Source organism: Pelobates fuscus, chromosome 6, assembly GCF_036172605.1.
Source record: "Pelobates fuscus isolate aPelFus1 chromosome 6, aPelFus1.pri, whole genome shotgun sequence".
In the NCBI taxonomy this organism is placed as follows: domain Eukaryota; kingdom Metazoa; phylum Chordata; class Amphibia; order Anura; family Pelobatidae; genus Pelobates; species Pelobates fuscus.
This window is the reverse complement of record NC_086322.1, coordinates 200,172,258-200,191,727: the sequence shown is the minus strand read 5'-3', so window position 1 is coordinate 200,191,727 and position 19,470 is coordinate 200,172,258. Positions and strand designations below refer to the sequence as shown.

The following is a 19,470-nucleotide window of genomic DNA, read 5'->3' as shown; positions in this document are numbered from 1 at the left end:
TTTACTGTCCAAATGGCTTCCATGAAGAGGGGAGAAGGAACCAAGTTCTGTATTTACAGTGTGAAATAAATACAAAGGGTACAAACCACATGAAATGTAAAGAGATGAGGACCAATTTCTTAAAAATGCAGTCTTAGATTGCTCAATCCAATGTTATTAGTTCTTTGTATACAATAGAGTACAGTCATATAAGAAAAGGTGAAAGTGCATGCTGCAAAATAGGGAGGGGATTAACTTTGCCCCCAAAATATAAAGAAACTGAATCTTAAAAAAAAAAAAAAAAAAAAATATTCCAGAAGATTCAACAAAGAAAAAAAAAAAGAAAAAACAAAACAACAAAAAACACCACATGTCCACCAGTTATCTATTAAGTTTGCTTAATCGAGAAGAAAATCTGGTTCTGGTTGTGAGATTAATGCAAGACTGACAGGCTAGTAGTGGTAATATTGTTCTGGATATATATTTCATACAAGTCCTCAGATGTACACATTGTGACCCTATTTCATCCTATGAACAAGGATAAACAGGAAACCATTCCATGTTGGTTGGTAAAGCATGCAATCAAGAGGACATCTGAAGGATGCGATGGAAACAAAACTCTTGTCTGGGACTCCTGTGTGATAGACAAGCCATCTACCAGTCAGTGTCTGCAAGGATGCTGCTGGCTGTAATCCACACGATTTATAACAGTGTTTTAGTATGTTTATTTAAAAAAAAAAAAAAAAAAATCTAAAAAATCTCCATGCCCCCAATCCACGAGATGGGACATTGTGAAATAAAATTTTAGACATCATCAGATGAGCGCTTCGTGCATTGCCCTTGTACCCGGGATTTTTGCACTTTGTTATGGTTTACATAACTATAAAAATGGTCACTTTGTATGAGCTTAACGCCCCTTACTTGATCATGTGATTAATAAAGATGGTATATATCAAGTAGGGTTTGGGGAAATGTTTACATTGCTCGCCCAAAAAAAAACCACACAGTCGAAACGTTGCTGATTTGTCAATAAAGGGATATCATTTTACCACAATAAGGATTGCTGGACATCTCTTCTTTCTTTATTTTCCAAAATGTATCCAGGAAGGCAGAGCTGCAGTTAATGTACCCTTAAGAGAAATAAAAGGGAGTGCTTTCTCAGATCATAATTTATAGTCTGTGTCTGCAAGGTTGCTGGCTGTAGTCCATGTGATTTATAACAGTGTTGTAGCATATAAAAATAAAAAATCTCTATGTCCCTCCAATCCCCAAGATGGGACAACATCCAACAGACTTTTAGACATCATCAGCACTTTGTGCACTGTCTGTACCTTGGATTTGGTGTGAATTGTGACGTTGCATTTAGCATCAACAAAATTGCCAGATTACTCAGTTTGCTAGTCCAACAAATCCTTGCAATATTTACTCTAGTCATGAGGTAAATTCATGTTCCATAAGAAAGATACAAGGGCATGTATTTCAAGGAGGAATCCAGTACAGAAGGGAGCCTTGCAAAGCAGAATATCCTGGGCAACACGCATCTCCTGTCGGCCATTCCCAGCAATCTGCTCATTGTAAAGAAGACTTGGGATATAAGCGGTTTCAGTTCTGGAGAGATGTTTTTCATCCTCATTACACAGTCTGCGAAGTGCCTCGCTTGCTAATTAGGACCTCTAGCAGCCGGAGTTTTGCTTTTGTGTGCTTGTACTCGCTATATTCCTCTGCCATTGGTGTGCGATCTTCTTTCTGAACATTCCTAGAGAGTAAAGAGAAAATGATAAAACAGTGTTACTTTGGTCAAAAACTTCCATTGGTTCTCTCTCAGCTTGTAATGGTTAAAGTTCAACATTTTCTAAAATTGATAAGCAGTTGACAGATACTTAGAATTCAGAACTATCCAATAAACTGTAGATTTTTTTGAAGTGTTCCTCCAGTCACTGAAGGAGTCACATCACTTTAACATTAGCTGCTGATATGGACAGTCAGCTCTATCACTACCATAACACAAGCGGACATCACAGCCTAGGAGCAAATTAAGGCAAACAGAGATGAAATTGGTTCTGAAAGGAAGTAGAACACAGGCAACATTCACAATGCAATAAAGCTAAAAACGTATTTTGTACATCCTTATAAAGCATACACTACTAAATAGAAATATACACTTAATGCATTTGGACAATAAGAAGGAGCACGCCAATAAAAAACAGTCAATACAGAATTTCAGGGGTTAAGGTAAGCAGCTTTTATAAGTATAGTACGTGGCCATTTCTCGCCCATTTCCTAACATCATTGTTATTTATCTTCAGATAAGAGTCATTTCTGTAAAACTGTCCAGAATGCGCACAGTTCTCTGCACCAGGAGACATCACTTACCTTCCATTCTGTCTAAAAAAATTGTCCTCAAACTCTCTAAGTTTTTTCCTAATATTCTTTTTTTCTTCCTTTGCCTCCTGTAGCTGCTGAAGCAGCTCAGGCCTGGAACCACAAAATAAGAGGCAACTTTAGCATACAATATCCAGCATGGACTCCATTTTTGTTCAAAGAACACATACATACACCCTTTCCCCCTATTGCTAAAATTAACATATAACAACAACGTTCAGTAAATGGATTGGCGATGTTTTGGAGAAGCCACCATGTAAAAAGAATACAGACACATTGTAGATGAAAAATAAATAACTATATAAAAATTGTCACAAGTCTAAATCAAACTTGGTGGTGTCAAAATGAATCCCTGAACCAATACTGTGCAGAATTGTCTACACATCTGGTGATTTCCCACCCAGAGTTAGTGTGGACTGGCTGGTATATTAGACCAGCTCTCAAATGTTCCACTAGAACCTAGTGAAACATTTGAGGCCTGGTCCGATATACTAGCCAGTCTAGATACTTGTGAGTGAACATTTAGCCCTGACGAGTAGAAATTTAACCCTCGTGTATATGCTACGGCTTGCGTTTGCGAGTAATTATTAAGACCTGTTTATTAGTATAGAACTTCAAATTTTAAGCCCTGTACTAGACTGTAAACAAAACACAACTTACACTGAAGCTGAATGAATGTTCCCAAGCCCAAGCTCTTGGCTGCTCTTTGGAGGGGTCTTGTCATCCACCGGTGACACAAATCCATCTGTGTCCTCTTCCAGCTGATCCAAAAAGCTCCTTACAGTAAAGCCTGGTTTCATAGTAACCATAAAATCTGTGTTCACGCTACTGCTGTCATCTTCTGATCCTTCTTCTTCTTCCTACACAATGTAAAGAGAGGGAGAGATGTTAGCATGCCATTGGCACACAAGCACTGTGGGACAGGCTTGCTGTGCATGGCAAATGCAAAGATCTTGGTGGAGGAAGCAACAGAATGTCAACGAAGCCCACTTCAAATCCAATTAGTACAGGTCACCAAAACACAACCAGCACAGTTAGTATCAGAGTCATGATTCCTTACATGCCAAAACAAAAATGTCAATTTAACCTGGCAAATGAGCAGATGTTCTCTATCCAGTGTGAAATTGTATTACAAAGCAAAAAGAAATGTGAAAATCTGAGCAGTTTAACAGGATGAACTGATTTTAGGATATGTACAACTCCTATCTTTCTACACGAGACCTATGCAGTGACCTTTACTACCTTGTGAGTAGTAGTATTTTAATGCACAAAACTCCTTGCAACCAGAAAGGCAACATGCTGCAAGGTAAAAAAAATTAAATCCTCCTATACTACTAGCGGATCCAAAAAGTTACTTATCAAAATAAAGATACAGAAATGAAAAGGTCATTTGTATAGTCAAAATGCTGCTGTGCAAAATCAAGGTGCAAATACCATCACCTAATGTTGTGTCACTTCCCACAACAAAAATGCAGTGCAAACAGATCAAAAGGTATAGGGGAGAGTGCACAAATACATACAAAATTACCACGTTCTTGCTTAAAACATAAATCTGGAATAAATAGATAAAACAGACCATGGTTTGGTATTTAACTATTCATAGATCTACACATATTATAAGAACTCACACATTCCTGCGCCACATATATTTGGTTCAGGCTTTAGATGCTTCTGTTAGAAACAAAGGCATCAACAAATAATAGATGTAGGAAAAGAATTTCATCTCCACAGTTATTTCATACCATCGATAGCCGCAAGTGATGAAAGTTTGAAGTGCACAAACAGGGTATTTAAAAAAGCAAGGACCTTATGAAGAAGACTTATGCACTTGGAAAAAAAAAATATACAAAGGCGTAAGGCACGAATGCATTTCGACAAGTGTACAGACTTTCAGTTTCTGGTTACCGTAGTTTTTATCCATTATTGTTCTTTTGCAGTTTTAATGAAATTGTGGAAACACTTAGATGCTGTGTGAAAGGGAGGTGTCAGTAGTCCAACACATCTGTGAGGTGACCAGCTGGAAAAAGGATTCAGGACCCTTGCTAAGGATTTCTAATAGGAGCTATACAAGGCTCAGGAATATGTGAGTTGGATACTTATTATATGTGTAGATCTATGAATTTTTAAATACTACACCATGGTCTATGTTTTACCTATTTAATCCAGATTTATGTTTTTACCAATGCAAACCTTGCAATGTGAGGTCTGGGAGTCGACAGGTCAGCAGGCTGTTGCATCCTTTAAATAATTCACTGCATGGTATTACAACAGTCTTTCCCCAAAAAGAAGACTGGGTCTTGTATAACAATTTTCCTTGAAAACATACTAGGGATTATTTTCGAGGGCATGTCTTATTTCGGGGAAAAACAGTAGCAAGCATTTGCTAGAAAGCAGGTGTATGTTTGGGGAAACTTCCTCGAACATAGATTAGCTTACTCGAAAATGGAATCCCACAAATCTATGTTTGGGGAAACTTCCTCGAACATAGATTAGCTTACTCGCAAATTTTCGCAAAATCCCTCAAACATAGATTAGCGAACTAGCGGCTAGGGCTCATTTTTGGAGTAGGGCTTAAATAAGAGCATCCCCTGAAAATGAGCTAGGGCTTAATTTGGGGGGAATGTCTTATTTTCATGGAAACGGGGTATTTTAAAGCAGACACTTTTTGTAACAATATCCGTGAAAGCGGAGGGCTGTTCATTGCATAGTCACGCTGAATTTCCACTGAGCCTTGATAGGCTGTACATATATCAATGTGCATGGATTTATGGGACACATGCAGTGCTCTTTAAGAAAAAAAAAGGGGGGGGACATATTATATAAGGAGATACTAAGCAATGTCCTAATTTCTGCATTAAGGATTATATCTAGTGCGTTGTACAAATTTGTGACATGTAGCATAAATGTATTTTGTAAAAAAATTTTTTTTTTTTTTTTTAAAAGCATTGTACCAATTTTTTTAAATTTTAAATGTGGCTTTTCACTCCAACCTTAAGGAGTCACTTCATAGCATGTACACTGCATATGCCAATTACATAATCAAATCAATGTTTTTACGATCAACACCCACCTTCATGTACAAGTACACAATACATGAAAGAGCTATTTCTTAATGGTCTGAAAAACCATTTATAACAACAAAACCGAAAAACACCCTGCAAACATTTGCAGCACAAATGTTACCCAATATGCACATTTCATCCAATGTGTGCGTGCCAGGATTGCTCCTTGAAACTCTTTGTTAACAGAAGTTTTATAATAAAGAACGCCATTAACTTAATTGCAACAAACTGTTAAGGAATAAACAAAAGATTACTATAAGAGGTGAAACCGTGACGTGGAGGACATTTATAATAATGCACTCTATAATAAATGTTAGTTCAAATTTTAAGGTTTAAAGGAGGTTCATTGATTGACAATGAAGAACGTTATATTTAACCAAATCCTAAATTTGGTATTTTGGTAACCTCCAGTGAGTCCCAAATAAATAGGACTGCTTGGATTAAAAAAACTAGGCAATATTCCTCTGGTTTGTATATAATTTCATGGAATTTGGAGTGAATGTAATTTTCCCATTACCAGGTTGCGATAAGGTAAATCAATGTTAGAATTCTATTATTGCTCTTTACTTTAGTTCAGTCCCAAACAATCTGATGTAAATTAATATGGAAGGTCAGCTGAATAAAGCAGTATTTTGAGCGGTCCATAAACTTTGCCTCATTAGTAGCATAACACAAAACAGTGGGCACAGCAAAAAAAAATAAAAAATAGAACAGTTGGTAAGGGCAAAGGTCTGGAGTTGCAGATCTTTAAGCATGTTCTTACATACAATATGAAAAGAAGCCCATGGGTGTATTCCTCAATGAAAATAGCAAAGAGTAGTTCTAAGGTAGTCTACAAGCCCAGGAGCTATCATGAAGTGACAAATATAAGAGCAGGATACAAAAGGAACAAAACCATCACTGATCTCTCCCAAACAAAACAAAAACAGTAGGCAAAGTAAAAAATAAAAAAAAAGGAAGGACAAGCTGTAAAAGTCACCCAAAGATTTTAAAAATAATAAGCCAACACAGTCAGGACAATGGGCCATGTATGGAAGCTTGGACAGAGCTGGTCATGTAGAAGCAGCCAAAGATTTTTGAAAAGCACTGCAAGGAATCAATGCATAAATTAAAAGAACATAATCAAGTCAACGGGGTTGATTGGTGGGATTTGAGGCAGATTTAGCATTTATTGTAGGTAGCAGCTGAAGTCTTTCACGTTTACCTCCTTGAAGAAGGATGCAGTTTCACCCTCGATTATTGGCTGCAGCAAAGGGCTTCTCCGCTTGCTTGTGGGGGATCCCTGTGATGAGTGTTAACAAGTATGTTACACCGTGAAGCCCTCTCTATTACAACATTCCCAGCTCATCTTAGCAATTATTGCTACCACGCCGTCAGACAGCACTGGCAAAACCCATTAGACAGAGCTCTTCTAGGTTTATGAATGCAAAGTAAAAACAATACTTCTGAAATACATTAATACAGTTTACATAGCAGTGGTCAGTATTAAAAGTGTGCAGCCTTCGTATACAACCTAGTTGTAGTTTTACATTGAAATGTTACAAATAGTCTCCTAACGAGCAATGGTAAGTATTGCATCAATGTTTGACCTTGTTCAGTAGCAGATCCTAGCGACTATTTCCCAGTGTAAAGCGCAGCTGACCTGACTTCTTTTAACACAGCTGCCTAGTCCGACATACCCAAGAGCACAATTGGAAGTAGTTGCACTGACATTCTTAACTTTTGCCAATTCAGCTGTAGATCAGAATGAAGTTAAGGAATCGTATAATCATGCTAAGCAGGATATGCTAATGACAAGGATGTTAAAACGTGAATGCAATACATACAAAACACACACAGAAAGTGTTATACTGTGCATTTGGCTCCATAATTTGATCAAAAGCATCAATTCATGTGCACACTCCGTATTTTTGTTTTTATTTTAAAAGTGCTTCGTTGGACAGAAGGTAAGGAATAATGGGATAGGCGACACATGCGTAGCATATGTTCCACGTGTGAAATGAGATTAGGTATACCATGTACAAGAACAGACATTGACGTCTCCAACAGAGTACCTCTAATGAACAGAAAATATCTTATTCTTGTATTACGAGTAAAAGGAGGATTTGTTTAAACCTTCTACCCATCTGGACTAGAAGCAAAATACCAATACAAACCCAAAACCAACTCTTAATACGAATATGTGGAGATATTCCTTCTACGGCTTTTTAAAATAGGGAATAATGCATCTGAATGTGTATTTGAGAACAAATTAAAACATACAATATATCAAATACAATAGGCCCTCATATCTGTATACCTCTAACAAAACAACAATTTTATTAGCACAGTGTCATGTATAGGAAAAGTAGGAAGCAACACACAGCCTTCCTAGTACTAGCTGAATTAGGGGAAGTTCCTTCATTTTGTATTGCTAGCACCATGGTTACCAAGACACAGAAATATTTGTGAACAGTGAACAAAAATTCAGCCATTTCATGAGCACGTAAAGTCAACATTCTAAGAAAATGTATAATTGCAGGAAAGCATTTCATTGGTAAAATTACTTATTGTAAAGATAAATAATACACATGAAACAGAGAAGACATTTATAAGTCACAATTAACCTTGTAATCAATCATCCAAACCGGATGATGTTAGACCACAACACGATGACAGCCATAGGCAAGGGGACATCATTATGAGGCTGAATTAAGGAATTTTATGGTTAGAGGGCCATATTCTGTACTAAAATGACCAACACTTACGAGGGGGGTTGCTAAGGCGATGTACTGTAGCTGTAGGGTTAATACGGTGAGGAGGGGGTTTAGTTCATAAATATAGGTTATAAAATTCATTCACAGATTTGGTGTCATAAAGGGATTAAAAAAAAAAAAACCAAAAAAAAAAAAAACCACAATTAATTGGGGTTAAGGGAGGGGCTTACGTCAATATATATATATATATGGAAGCAGCCACAGGTTTACCCTTGGGCTGAAGCCACTGTTATTTTTGGCAGTTGGCAGTGTACATGAATTAAAGTAAAGTAATAAAAACAGCAACCCATTTATAATACTTTTTCTGCAGGGTTTTCTCATAACACATTAGGTCTACAGTTAATCATCATTGATAACTTTTTTTTTTACTTTGAATATTCTGATACATGCAACAAAAACATAAGAATATGAAATATGGTTGGCGGAAGCAGCCATCTTTTTATCTATAAGAGACTAGGGCAAAAATGTGAAGACTTGTATGTTATGTAACCACTTTTGACATCATTTTAAAACATACAGTTAGTGCACACAAGGTAAAAGAATGTCAAATGTTCTCATAGTCTTTTAATGTCTTGCCAATTGGTGCCACAGCCAATGAAACTAGTTTTTTTATTTACACTTCAAATGAGGATTAGTGTTCCATGCTTTGCAGAATGAAATTTAATGGGGAAAACAAACAAACAAACAAACAAACAAACAAACAAAAAACCTGCAACTTACAATAACAGGGATTGTGTTTGCTCGATATAGAATCTGCTTGAACAGTCTGTATCGGTCATACAGTGGCTTCATCACCTGCCTCTCATTCTTGGTTACCTGTTTTAACACAAAAAAAGCCATGAAATGGTGTTGAGGTTATGTTAGCTAGGAAAACTCAAACTTTGATATTGCGTTTGCTTTAGCTTATTCCGGATTAGTTATGTTGATGCACCAATAACAACAGAAATTGTATACCCAGAATACTGAAGGGTCGACTGAAATTTGTAGTTGCCCAGGTTAAACAGAGCTATACAGAAATATGGAGGACAGTGCAGTTTGCGGAACGCATGAAGATATCTAGATACTTATAGAAGCATTAGAATATGTCCAAATACTCACCATATATATTTCTAAACTGAAATTTGTGTATGCGCACTAATTTTAAATAAATAAATACATACATAAATAAAAATAGGGTCTTCTACCATTTTTGTGGTGGTCAAATCTTTCTAAATATGAAAGTTTCAGGCAAAAATTCTAAAACTTTTTATAACTGCTAGCCTTGGCATTTGAGAATTAAATGTTATTCATGATAGGATGGGAGGAATAGAAACCCTATTCGAAGTGGAGCGTAATAAAAGCTGGGCTGCAGTTTTTTGTACAGACCCAAATTGTCATTTATAAAGCAAATTTTTAGTTTTTTAATCAAGTGAAGAACTGTCAAAATGTGAAATACGGTCACGTGAAAAATGGAGCGGGAGAGAAATTATTCTCAAAATCTACGTACACAAGACATAATACAGTCAACGGTTTTATTATATGATAAACTAGCACAAATGTTAAATGCAGAACAAACTCATTGCAAAAGCAAATATATATGCATTAGAAATATTTCCATATTGCAATTTTACCTAAAATTATATCAAAAATTCAAATTGAACTAAAGCTTACGCCAGAATCCATTAACCATAAAAACAAGAATTCAATAGTTTGAGTCAACTGTGCAAATTCTAGAACAGCCATCTAGCTACTGTAGATGCAACGGATTGCAAAACTAATAGGCTTTCATGCTGTTCTTCTGTTTGGGTCTGAATTTTTTTTTTCTTAGCTTGGCTGAATTTAATTATTTGGAGGAAGTCAGTACTTTTCCATAAAGAATCAGTGCCAAGAAAGTAAAATGAAGAAAACCATTTTAATTAAACCTCCTGAAGAAAAAAAGTGAATCCACTCAACCCTGGAAACAATGATTTTTTTTCAGGCTTGTTTAAAACCTATAATAAAGAAATGTGATAGCACTGCATAATTTACAGTTCTCATCGGCCTTGTCATTCAGATAGAGATATATATATATTATACAAATACATACACACCTAATGTGTATGTAGTTTGATATAAACCGTAAAACAGGCAAACGGTCTCTCTTTAACATTAAGCCGCTACAGTATTATTTGCGATACAAGTTTTGATATACAAAAAGACTTGTTTTAGTACAACTTGTTAAGATAGACCAGAATAATGTATACAAGGTTTGTTCGACATCTTTGCATAGTTCCCCGTTTTATTTGGAGAAAGCCATCCCTCATATTTAGAAAACAGATTATACAAAACAAAAGTGGTACATACCGGCCGCCCGTGAATACTTTCATAAAAAAGCAAAGCTTTCTGAAGGGATACTTTCTCGGCTGCAATCTGATCTCTGGTCATATCCTACAAAACACACATGCAGGTGAGTAACACGTAACATGACACACACTCTACCGGCATTTGGTGAACGTTAGAATCACAGTAACAAATTATTTCAGCTCTTACACACGCATGCATGCATCAGTTGTTGGGTAAAGCACATTAAGCAAAGCATTGTTCTTCCTTTTTGTAATGTTAGGTTACAGAGAAGATGAATGGTCAAATAAAAAAAGTTTCCACATAGGAATCTGTATGCATCCAATAGGTCAGAAATGAAGGATCACAGACAGATTACGAACATACTGGGTATGTTTAAAAAGACAATACGGATTCAGAAGTGGTATCATTTTTATGTAATAAGCAACCTTACGACAGGCTGAACCAAAGTTAGAAAACATTTTTCACATTACTGGTTTGCTGCACCAAAATGGATGCATGCTTACTTTAATATCCTCTGGTCGGTCCACCTCCATCCTCTTCTCATTAAGCTTTTTCTGAATTGACTCCATTGTCATTTCGATTGAGGGCTTGGCTACTTTTTCTGCAACCTCTGGCTTCCTTTCCTCCTCTCTCTCCAACTGAGAGCCAAAGCTTTTAGGAAGGGTGTTGCTTCTTTGACGCATCTGAGGAACCAGGTCTTCTTCGGAGATCTTTATTTTGGACTCTGTGAGGTAGAGAGTCAGGTTGTAAAAGCTGATTCAAACTTACAACAGATAACAGACAACATAACTAAAAGTAAAAAGCCACAGGCTTCACAGTACAGGGTGAAGAATCACATTTATGTTATTATGGTTTATTGGACAAAATAAAGATACAATGTTTCGGCTGTGAGGCCTTATTATGTACAAACAACAGTAAAACATGCAAATAAATACCCAGGGATAATGTGAAAGCACAAACAATATAACTGTCAACACAAATAAATAAATCTCACAATACCTTTTAGCTGTTTTCTAAATTTTGCCAATTCATTCATCCATTTTAGAACCTCTGGATTGGTTGCCTTGTCACGGTGGGAAGGCTGCAATAATTATAGAAAACAAAAATTACAATATATAAATCATATTGTTCTGGTGTAAGTTTACTTCAAATGCTACATAAACATTAGCACTTCCAGCAAATGCAAGAACTTAAAATGTAAATTAGCACTCCATATTTTGTAGCAAAGCCCAGGGGAGATGTAGTCCATATCATTTGGAGTGCCGAAGAATATTTACCTCTGCTCTACATAATGCATTAGACAAAGAATAAGTAAAACTCAGCCTTAAAAAGTAAGGTGAGAATGAATAGAGTACAGAGTGCGTAGGTTTATCAATAACTAAAATGTTGGTGCTTAATAGGTCTATGTAGGAGTACTGCAACCCATCTCTGATGAAAAATCCACAGGCAAGTCTGTCTAAATGGTGAAATCATTTTTTAAATCATTCTAAGTTTAGATCACAGGTTTAGCTCACTGCTGTGAGCTTTATTTTGCTTTGTACCAACAATAGACAAAATAATGCTTAAGGTAAATAACAGGTTTGAGAAATCTTGGGGGGGGAAAAAAATGTACAAAACACTGGTATAATTTGTAAAAAGGCAGTACATCCAGTAAATGCTGAAATGTTGAACGAGTGAATTTGTTCTAAATGGAAGGACTTTTTTTTTTTTTTACTTTCCCTGTATTTTCTATAAAGCTGCTCTAGTCAAAGATAAGATATTTGGTGAACAAACAAACCTCTTTGTGCGGAACCCTGCAAACTGGTATATTTTCTGTGTCTTTATACCAATGACACTAACTGAAGAATTAGTCCAAATGGACAAGACTGCTTATGGATTTGCATAACGTTATCTTTAAAACATGCAATGCAACCAATTCTAAAACTGTGCTGGTCTCTTTATTGGTCTACGGGCTCAACTACTGCAGACAATTCCCAACTTAACAGCCATATGTCACTAAAGTTATATGGTAAGACCATATATTTAATAAGACCAAGGTGGGCCATATTACTGCACGAATGCAAGAAACAAATACTTGAGTTTTTTTATGCCATTATATCCATTCCAATGTCACTTATACAACTTGTTTGTCAACTAAACATAAATATGTGCACTGAAGCAATTGTCATATGAACCAACAAACAAACAACACTAGTAATACAGTCTAAATACTAATAAATGTACCCTGTATTTTCTATCTTCTTCAAACCTTTCTTCAAACTTGCGAATTTTCTTCTTGAGGCTCTGGATTTTGCGAGTGAGTTGTACAGGGGTCAGGTCTTCATCTCGATCATCTTCGTGTGAGCCCAACGAAGAACTGCGTCTCCGGCTGGAAGGAGCAGAGATAAGAAGCATTCAGTTTGGAAATGCTTCCCAATGTTGGTAAACTAATTCAGCTTTATGATTGTACAACAGATAATTTATCAAAATAAGCTTCACTTAAAAAACAAAAAACAAAACAACCCACAAATAAAAAATAAAAAAATATTTGCTTACAGGAAAGAAACCTAACAACAGACTATGTCCTTTAATACACAAACATTAAGTATACAAGTCCAGCACATTATAGAGGTAGATTCCACTTTTCATATTGTAAGACCTAATAGGAAAACGTACTGTCCTGCATAATCATTAAGACTCCCTTAACGAGCAGTACCTTATGAAGGAATGGGAGTTGGGAGGAGAAGGGGGAACTTCTGGGTCATCCAGGTATTGCTGACTATGGCCGTAGGCGTAAAACCGAGGTGACAACATAGGGTCACTGTCTGCTTCAAGAAGTTGACGGATAAGACGCCCTGCCTGGGGAGACAGACGTGCCTCATCGGGGTCTGTGCCATCTCTTTCCCACGAGTTTAGTGCAGGGACTGGTTCTGGAGCAAAGAAAAACACATTAAAAAATATATATATATATTTTTATATTTTTTATTATTATGAACACTTGATAACAGACATGTTCTTGGCAGTGTTGCATTCAGTATCTCTTGGAAATTGGGAAAAGTGATTTGAGCCCGGAACACACTTTGTAAACACACAGAGTGGTGCATGATGTACAATTTAAATATGTGATGTTACATATGTAAATGATGTAAAACTGGAGAAATTAGTGGAAACCGTATTTCAGGGCTGTTGTGTCTTGAACAGTTTTTGTGGTTTTAAGTTTGGCATATGCATACATGTTGAATAAAAAAAAATTGTAAATCCTTTTGGTTAAAGTTAGAAAGACCCACACTGCAAATAACAATTCAATCATTCATTACCGCCCGGATTCAGAGCTAACCCACTTACATAGAAACATGCAATGTAAAATTAAAAGCTTTCTTTCTTTTCTTAATACATCTCCACACAGCATGTGCTTCTATTGAAGCACATGTTGTGTAGGTGTGAATATCCCTTTTAAGGAATTCTTTCTACTGTTAAAGTGATAGGAGTGGAAAACATTAATTTCATACCCAAAAGATAATGAGCATGAACTTCTCTAATCTGTTTAACCATACCACTGGTGATGCTTGCGTGTCAAAGATTTTAGCACTGCCACATCAAACACATTTATTCACTAAATTGGAATTACAATTCTGATTGTCAACGGTTGGGCAAAAATAGCAGAGATAGAAAAATCCGCCCACTCTGCTGTATCCAGAACATTGATATTCAAATTTTAAGTTGCTAAATTTAGAGGTTAGAACGCAGACAAGATTGACTGTAAATACATGAAATCTCAGGTTATGGGGCCGAGGATATGGCAGGCTAGACTTCTAAAAATGACAAAGCTTTGAGAAATTTACCAATGGCACATAAAGCCACAATATCTGTAGTTGCCAAGCTCTGTATATCAGGTCTTGAAGCGCAGTGAATAAAAGAAAAAAACAAAAACACAGGTTTTTCCCAAGGAGTACAGTGCTATGAAAAATAAAGGATCTCAGGACAGAACAAACGTTAAATGTTTTCTAGAAGAAATCACTGAACTTTAATGAAGGACAGGAGAATGAAGGACAGGGAGTATGACAGGGTAAGTGTAGGTAAGTGTGTCAGGGCAATTGTGGCATGGTAGGAGGAACGAGTGTGACAGGATTAAGGGGAGTTAATGTGACAGGGTTAGTGTGGCAGAGTGAGGGCAGGTGAGTTTGGAGGGGGTGCGATTAACAGGATTAGGAGTGGTTAATGTGAGTGTGGATGCATGAAGAGGCTGACAGTGTGAGGGGGGTGAGAGGGAGCGACTGTGTGACGGTGAGAGGGAAGGAGGGTGACGGTGTGCGGGGGGAGAGGGATGTGACTACATACCTTTATCTATTTCCTGGTGGTCCAGTGGCCATTACATCCAGTCTCCAGCTCCGCAGAGCCTGTCTCTAGCAAGACCAGTCAGAGCGTTGCGTGGTAACCCGCGGCAATGCTCTGATTGGCCAGTTCTCGAGAGATACATGGTGTGCAGCTCTGCTCACTGCGGAGCTGCAGACCGGTGTCTGCAATGGCTGGCCGGGCAGACAGGAGGGGCCTTGCATCCGGCTGAATATTGGGCAAGCCGCTAGGCCCCCTCCTGGTGTCGGATCCTTAATCACTGACAGAGGACCCAACACAGTCTTCCCTCAGGCGGTTTAGGCGGCTGATAGGCCCCAGACAGCAGCCGCCTAAACCGCCTAATAAGAGAACCACCTCTGCTTCAAGACTGCATTAGGTTATTATTAAATTACTGTCTTGCTATCTACATCTGATATGTAACATGAAATGTTTAGTGTAAGATTAAAGGGTCACGTTTAGACCCCTAAATAACTGTGTGAAGTGTGTCTCCTCTTTTTTTCATTTTGCAAAGAGTGCAGATTTCAATAGAAATTGACACTTTTATAAATTAACTTGGTTACACCCCCTTGGCATTCAGGCAGACAACAGATAATGTTACTTCCTGGTTTGGTTAGCTCAATGTAGATGACCTTAAGAGGCAGCAATTGCCCAGAGCACCTAACTTACAAAGACCTCTCATTGAGCTGCATTGGGAAGTCTGTTTGGACAGTCACAGAAAGTCTGGGTGGGGTTAGAAGGGAAGAGCTTGCATAGACAACAGACAACAACTGCAAAATGTTTTCGGTATGAAACAAAATACATAATTAAATGCATACAAGGTTTCATTTGTGGTATATCTACTAAATAGTGATTTTATTTATTTTGTATTTGGGCATTGGAGTGTCCCTTTAATAGGGACCAGCCTATCTCACTTCCACTTTATCTCCTGGATAAGTGCAAAAATACAGAGCCCATGTGTATACAATAATAGATCTCCAGATTTTTTAATTTAATCTGTAAAGGTACTGAATGAGCCTTTAGAGGCAAGGTCAAGAGGACGGAAATAGTCTACAGGTAAGTGGAGATCGAGACTACTTGTCTTGCTAAAAAAAAATTATTAATTAATAGAAACAAAGTATAATCTTGTTAAAGTACAACACGCTGAAAGATGTCTACAGGCAAGGAAGGATACAGGAACAGTAAGGGATTGCTCACTAAACAAGTGGTGGGAAGCTAAATATTTGGGCTCGGATTCTCTTCCAGCTCTGACACTTTGGCTTATATACGTAATATAACATGGAATGAATACTATTTGATTATATTTTTAAATTAAAAAAAACAAACAAAAAAACACAAGGCAAGGGAATAACCTAAAACAAAATGAATGCTTGTTAAAACCCTGAGTGGTTAGGTAAATTTTCATTCTGTACAATACATTTTTGTACCGCAACAGTCATATATAGTATAGGTAAAGAACAGGATAGGCAAGATTAGATTGGAAATGTGCTTTGGTAGGTGGCCTTGATATTAAAAATACAAAAGAATGCAACGTTCTAATAGAAAGAAGAAAGTAAACCATGAAAGTGATTTAGTGGGTTGCCTTTGTGTTAATGGGAGCTCAAGCGAATTATTAAAAATGCTGGTTGGTGTAACTAAAATCTGCCAATCACAGAGTAGCATGGCATAACAACAGCAACAATCACAGCTGTGACGTGACATTACATATAGGAAACATTTTAAAGCAGGAAACTACACTGCTTCTAATGAACACTGAAAATGCACTACAAAGCATCAACTTAATGAGAAATTCTGATTACCACGTATGAGACCAACGAGATGGAAATGTAATCTTTATAAGCTTCCTACAAACAGGCATTCTAAAATAGTAAAGCATTTAATTTTCTAAAATTAACCTTTCCTTTCCACTAGGCAGCAATGTTAAACAAGCTGAAAAATACTTAAACCCCAATATGTGATAATGATGGCATACAAAATTCTTTTTTTTTTTTTTTTTATTACTTTAAATACATTATCTGTATTCAACTGTTTTACTTATAAAAAAAAATTATATATATATATATATATATATATATATATATATATAAAAATAATGATGCAGTGAAGAATAGATGGCAAACAGGGCAAATCTCAAAGTGACCTCCATTTGGTATTATTGTTACCTCTAAAAGAAATGCTACAAGTTCAGGAAATCAAAGTGCATGAAATATTGCTACTATTCTCTAAAAGCACACTAGTTTTAGATCACATTTAAAGGGACACTATAGTTACCAGAACAACTACAGCTTATTGAATTTGCTCTGGTGAGTAGAATCATTACCTTCAGGCTTTTTGCGGTAAACACTGCCTTTTCAGAGAAAATGCAGTGTTTACATTACAGCCTAGTGATAACTTCATGATTGAATCTCTATGAGGAGATGCTGATTGGCCAGGGCTCTGTTTGAATTGTGCTGGCTCTGCCCCTGATCTGCATCTTTGTCAGTCTCAGCCAATCCAATGGTGAAGCATTGTGATTGGATCAGGCTACCACTTCTGTTGATGACAGCAGGCAGGTCTAAAGGAAACAGGGACATGTATGCAGTTGCAGACTTGAACACAGGTAAGATTTTACTATATTTAGGGAGGCATGAGGGGACCAGGGGGGAGGGCTAGATGGTGGTTTTAACTATAATCTATAGGGTCAGGAATACATGTTTGTGTTCCTGACCCTATTGTGCTCCTTTAACATGTTGCCATTTTTTGTATTGCAGGGTTAACCACTCCATTCATAATAAAAACATTGATTTGTATCTCAACTTGAGTTTTAAGAATCAACAAAGTTTTAAACTTGATTCGTGTTTAGCGGAGTATGAATAGAAGAACAGTGTCTGGGAGGTTAAAAACACATCTCCCCAGAGTCCTTGGTTACTATGGTAACCAATGGCACAGTGATGAAGAAAACAATTAAAACAAGCATGCAGAGCTAATCTGTGCATGCCTGGAAATTTCCTAAAGCAGACCCATAACTCTGAACAGAGACCTTGCCTTAAAAACACAAATCCATTTTGGTACAGCAGTGTATGTACTAAAAGAAAAATTGTATACTGCTTGGTACAAAATTTAATAAATGGGACCTTTACTTATGTCTGCTAGGCAAAGTCATATCTACTGGTAGAAGGATACCAGATGCTCTTTTAACTCTTCAAATGTAGGAAGATACTGAAGTGAGATTTGTGACTCAACCTTATGGCTTGCAAAATGTTTTTTTTTTTTTTTATTTATCTTTAACAATTCTAACCAAAAAATATAGAATCTAGCAGATGTCGAAAAAAACCATCTGTTCATTTTGTGCAGTAAATTTACATTTCTATGCATTTTTCATTGTAGCAGTTGCCCTACAAACAGAATAGGGATTGTAAAGGATGGGTCTTTACAGTCTTGCTGGGGTGTAAGATTCAACAATTTAAATAGTGTGTATTGTGAATTGTGTAATTTATTAAAATAAGAGGGTTTTGAATTAACAAGGCAGGTCAGTGGTATACAGTCTAACAGCAATCAATGTACAATTTCTAGATAACGTCCCTACAAACCGACCAGTTCATCTCACTAAAGAGTAATAAGTCTAGGAGCTCTTTCTTCCTTGCATGCCGTCTTAAAGGACCACTATAGTGTCAGGAAAAGGTCCACCCCCACCCTCAGGGCCCCCCACCCGCTGGGCTGAAGGGGTTAAAATACCTGTATCAAGCGCAGGGCTTCCTCGGCGCTGGTGACCTCTCTCTCCCCTCCCAAAATCATCTTTCGAGTGGAGCCGAATGCGCATGCGCGGCCAGAGCCGAACGCGCACATTAAAAACGCCCATAGGAAAGCATTTCTTAATGCTTTCCTATGGACGTTCTGCGTGCTCAATGCGATTTTCGCATTAAGTATCGGGGAAGCGCCTCTCAGGAAGACAGCCACTAGAGGCTGGATTAACCCTGCAATGTAAACATAGCAGTATCTCTGAAACTACTATGTTTACAGCTGCAGGGTTAAAACCGGGGGGACCTGGCACCCAGACCACTTCATTGAGCTGACCACTATAGTGGCCCTTTAAAGACAGCATCCACAAATGTGCTCAAATTATATTACATTACCTCAATTAAGTTTTGAGTTTCAATAAGCACCATTTTGTAAACAAACTAGTTCACGAACATTAAAAACAAGGGACTGTAAGCACGCTGTATTAACAACCTAGAATTTGGCATTACATGGTAATTCTAAAGATGCCTTGAATACAAACAATACACCCAATGAGATTAAAAAAATAAAAAAATTAAAAATAACTTTGTAGGCACGGAGCAATTAAGGTGAGTGAAACATACCATATTTAATGCTCATCACATTGTTTCTGATTTAGTATGCCACACTACAGTATAGAACTACATGCCATTTAACTTCATTCTATTTAGATAGATTTATCAACATGTTTTGGCTACAAGGTGCAATGACATTTCTCAAATAATAGCTGAAGGACAACGCTCGTACAACAAAGTTTTTTTTTCACACCTGAACCCTGTACAAACTATAACATTTGGAATATGTACAAGGCACTGATTTTAAACTGCATAGGGACCAAATGCATCCTGCATTATGCATATCTAAATAAATATTGTTAACTTGCT

The 19,470-nt window shown here is 37.1% G+C and overlaps 1 protein-coding gene across 2 annotated transcripts in view; it reads right to left on the bottom strand.

The window, feature by feature from the left end:
* Positions 1 to 373: 373 nt before the first annotated feature.
* Positions 374 to 19,470, bottom strand: part of FAM13A (family with sequence similarity 13 member A) — a 234,200-nt gene continuing 215,103 nt past the window's right edge. For both annotated transcript variants that reach the window (XM_063458640.1, XM_063458639.1), the window contains 10 exons: positions 13,197 to 13,410; positions 12,725 to 12,869; positions 11,501 to 11,582; positions 11,005 to 11,225; positions 10,502 to 10,585; positions 8,900 to 8,995; positions 6,628 to 6,705; positions 3,022 to 3,221; positions 2,353 to 2,454; positions 374 to 1,735 (listed from right to left, as the gene is read on the bottom strand). In XM_063458640.1, the coding sequence (XP_063314710.1) occupies positions 1,612 to 1,735; positions 2,353 to 2,454; positions 3,022 to 3,221; positions 6,628 to 6,705; positions 8,900 to 8,995; positions 10,502 to 10,585; positions 11,005 to 11,225; positions 11,501 to 11,582; positions 12,725 to 12,869; positions 13,197 to 13,410 (1,346 nt within the window). In that variant the 3' untranslated portion in view covers positions 374 to 1,611. The remainder of the gene's footprint in view (positions 1,736 to 2,352; positions 2,455 to 3,021; positions 3,222 to 6,627; positions 6,706 to 8,899; positions 8,996 to 10,501; positions 10,586 to 11,004; positions 11,226 to 11,500; positions 11,583 to 12,724; positions 12,870 to 13,196; positions 13,411 to 19,470) is intronic.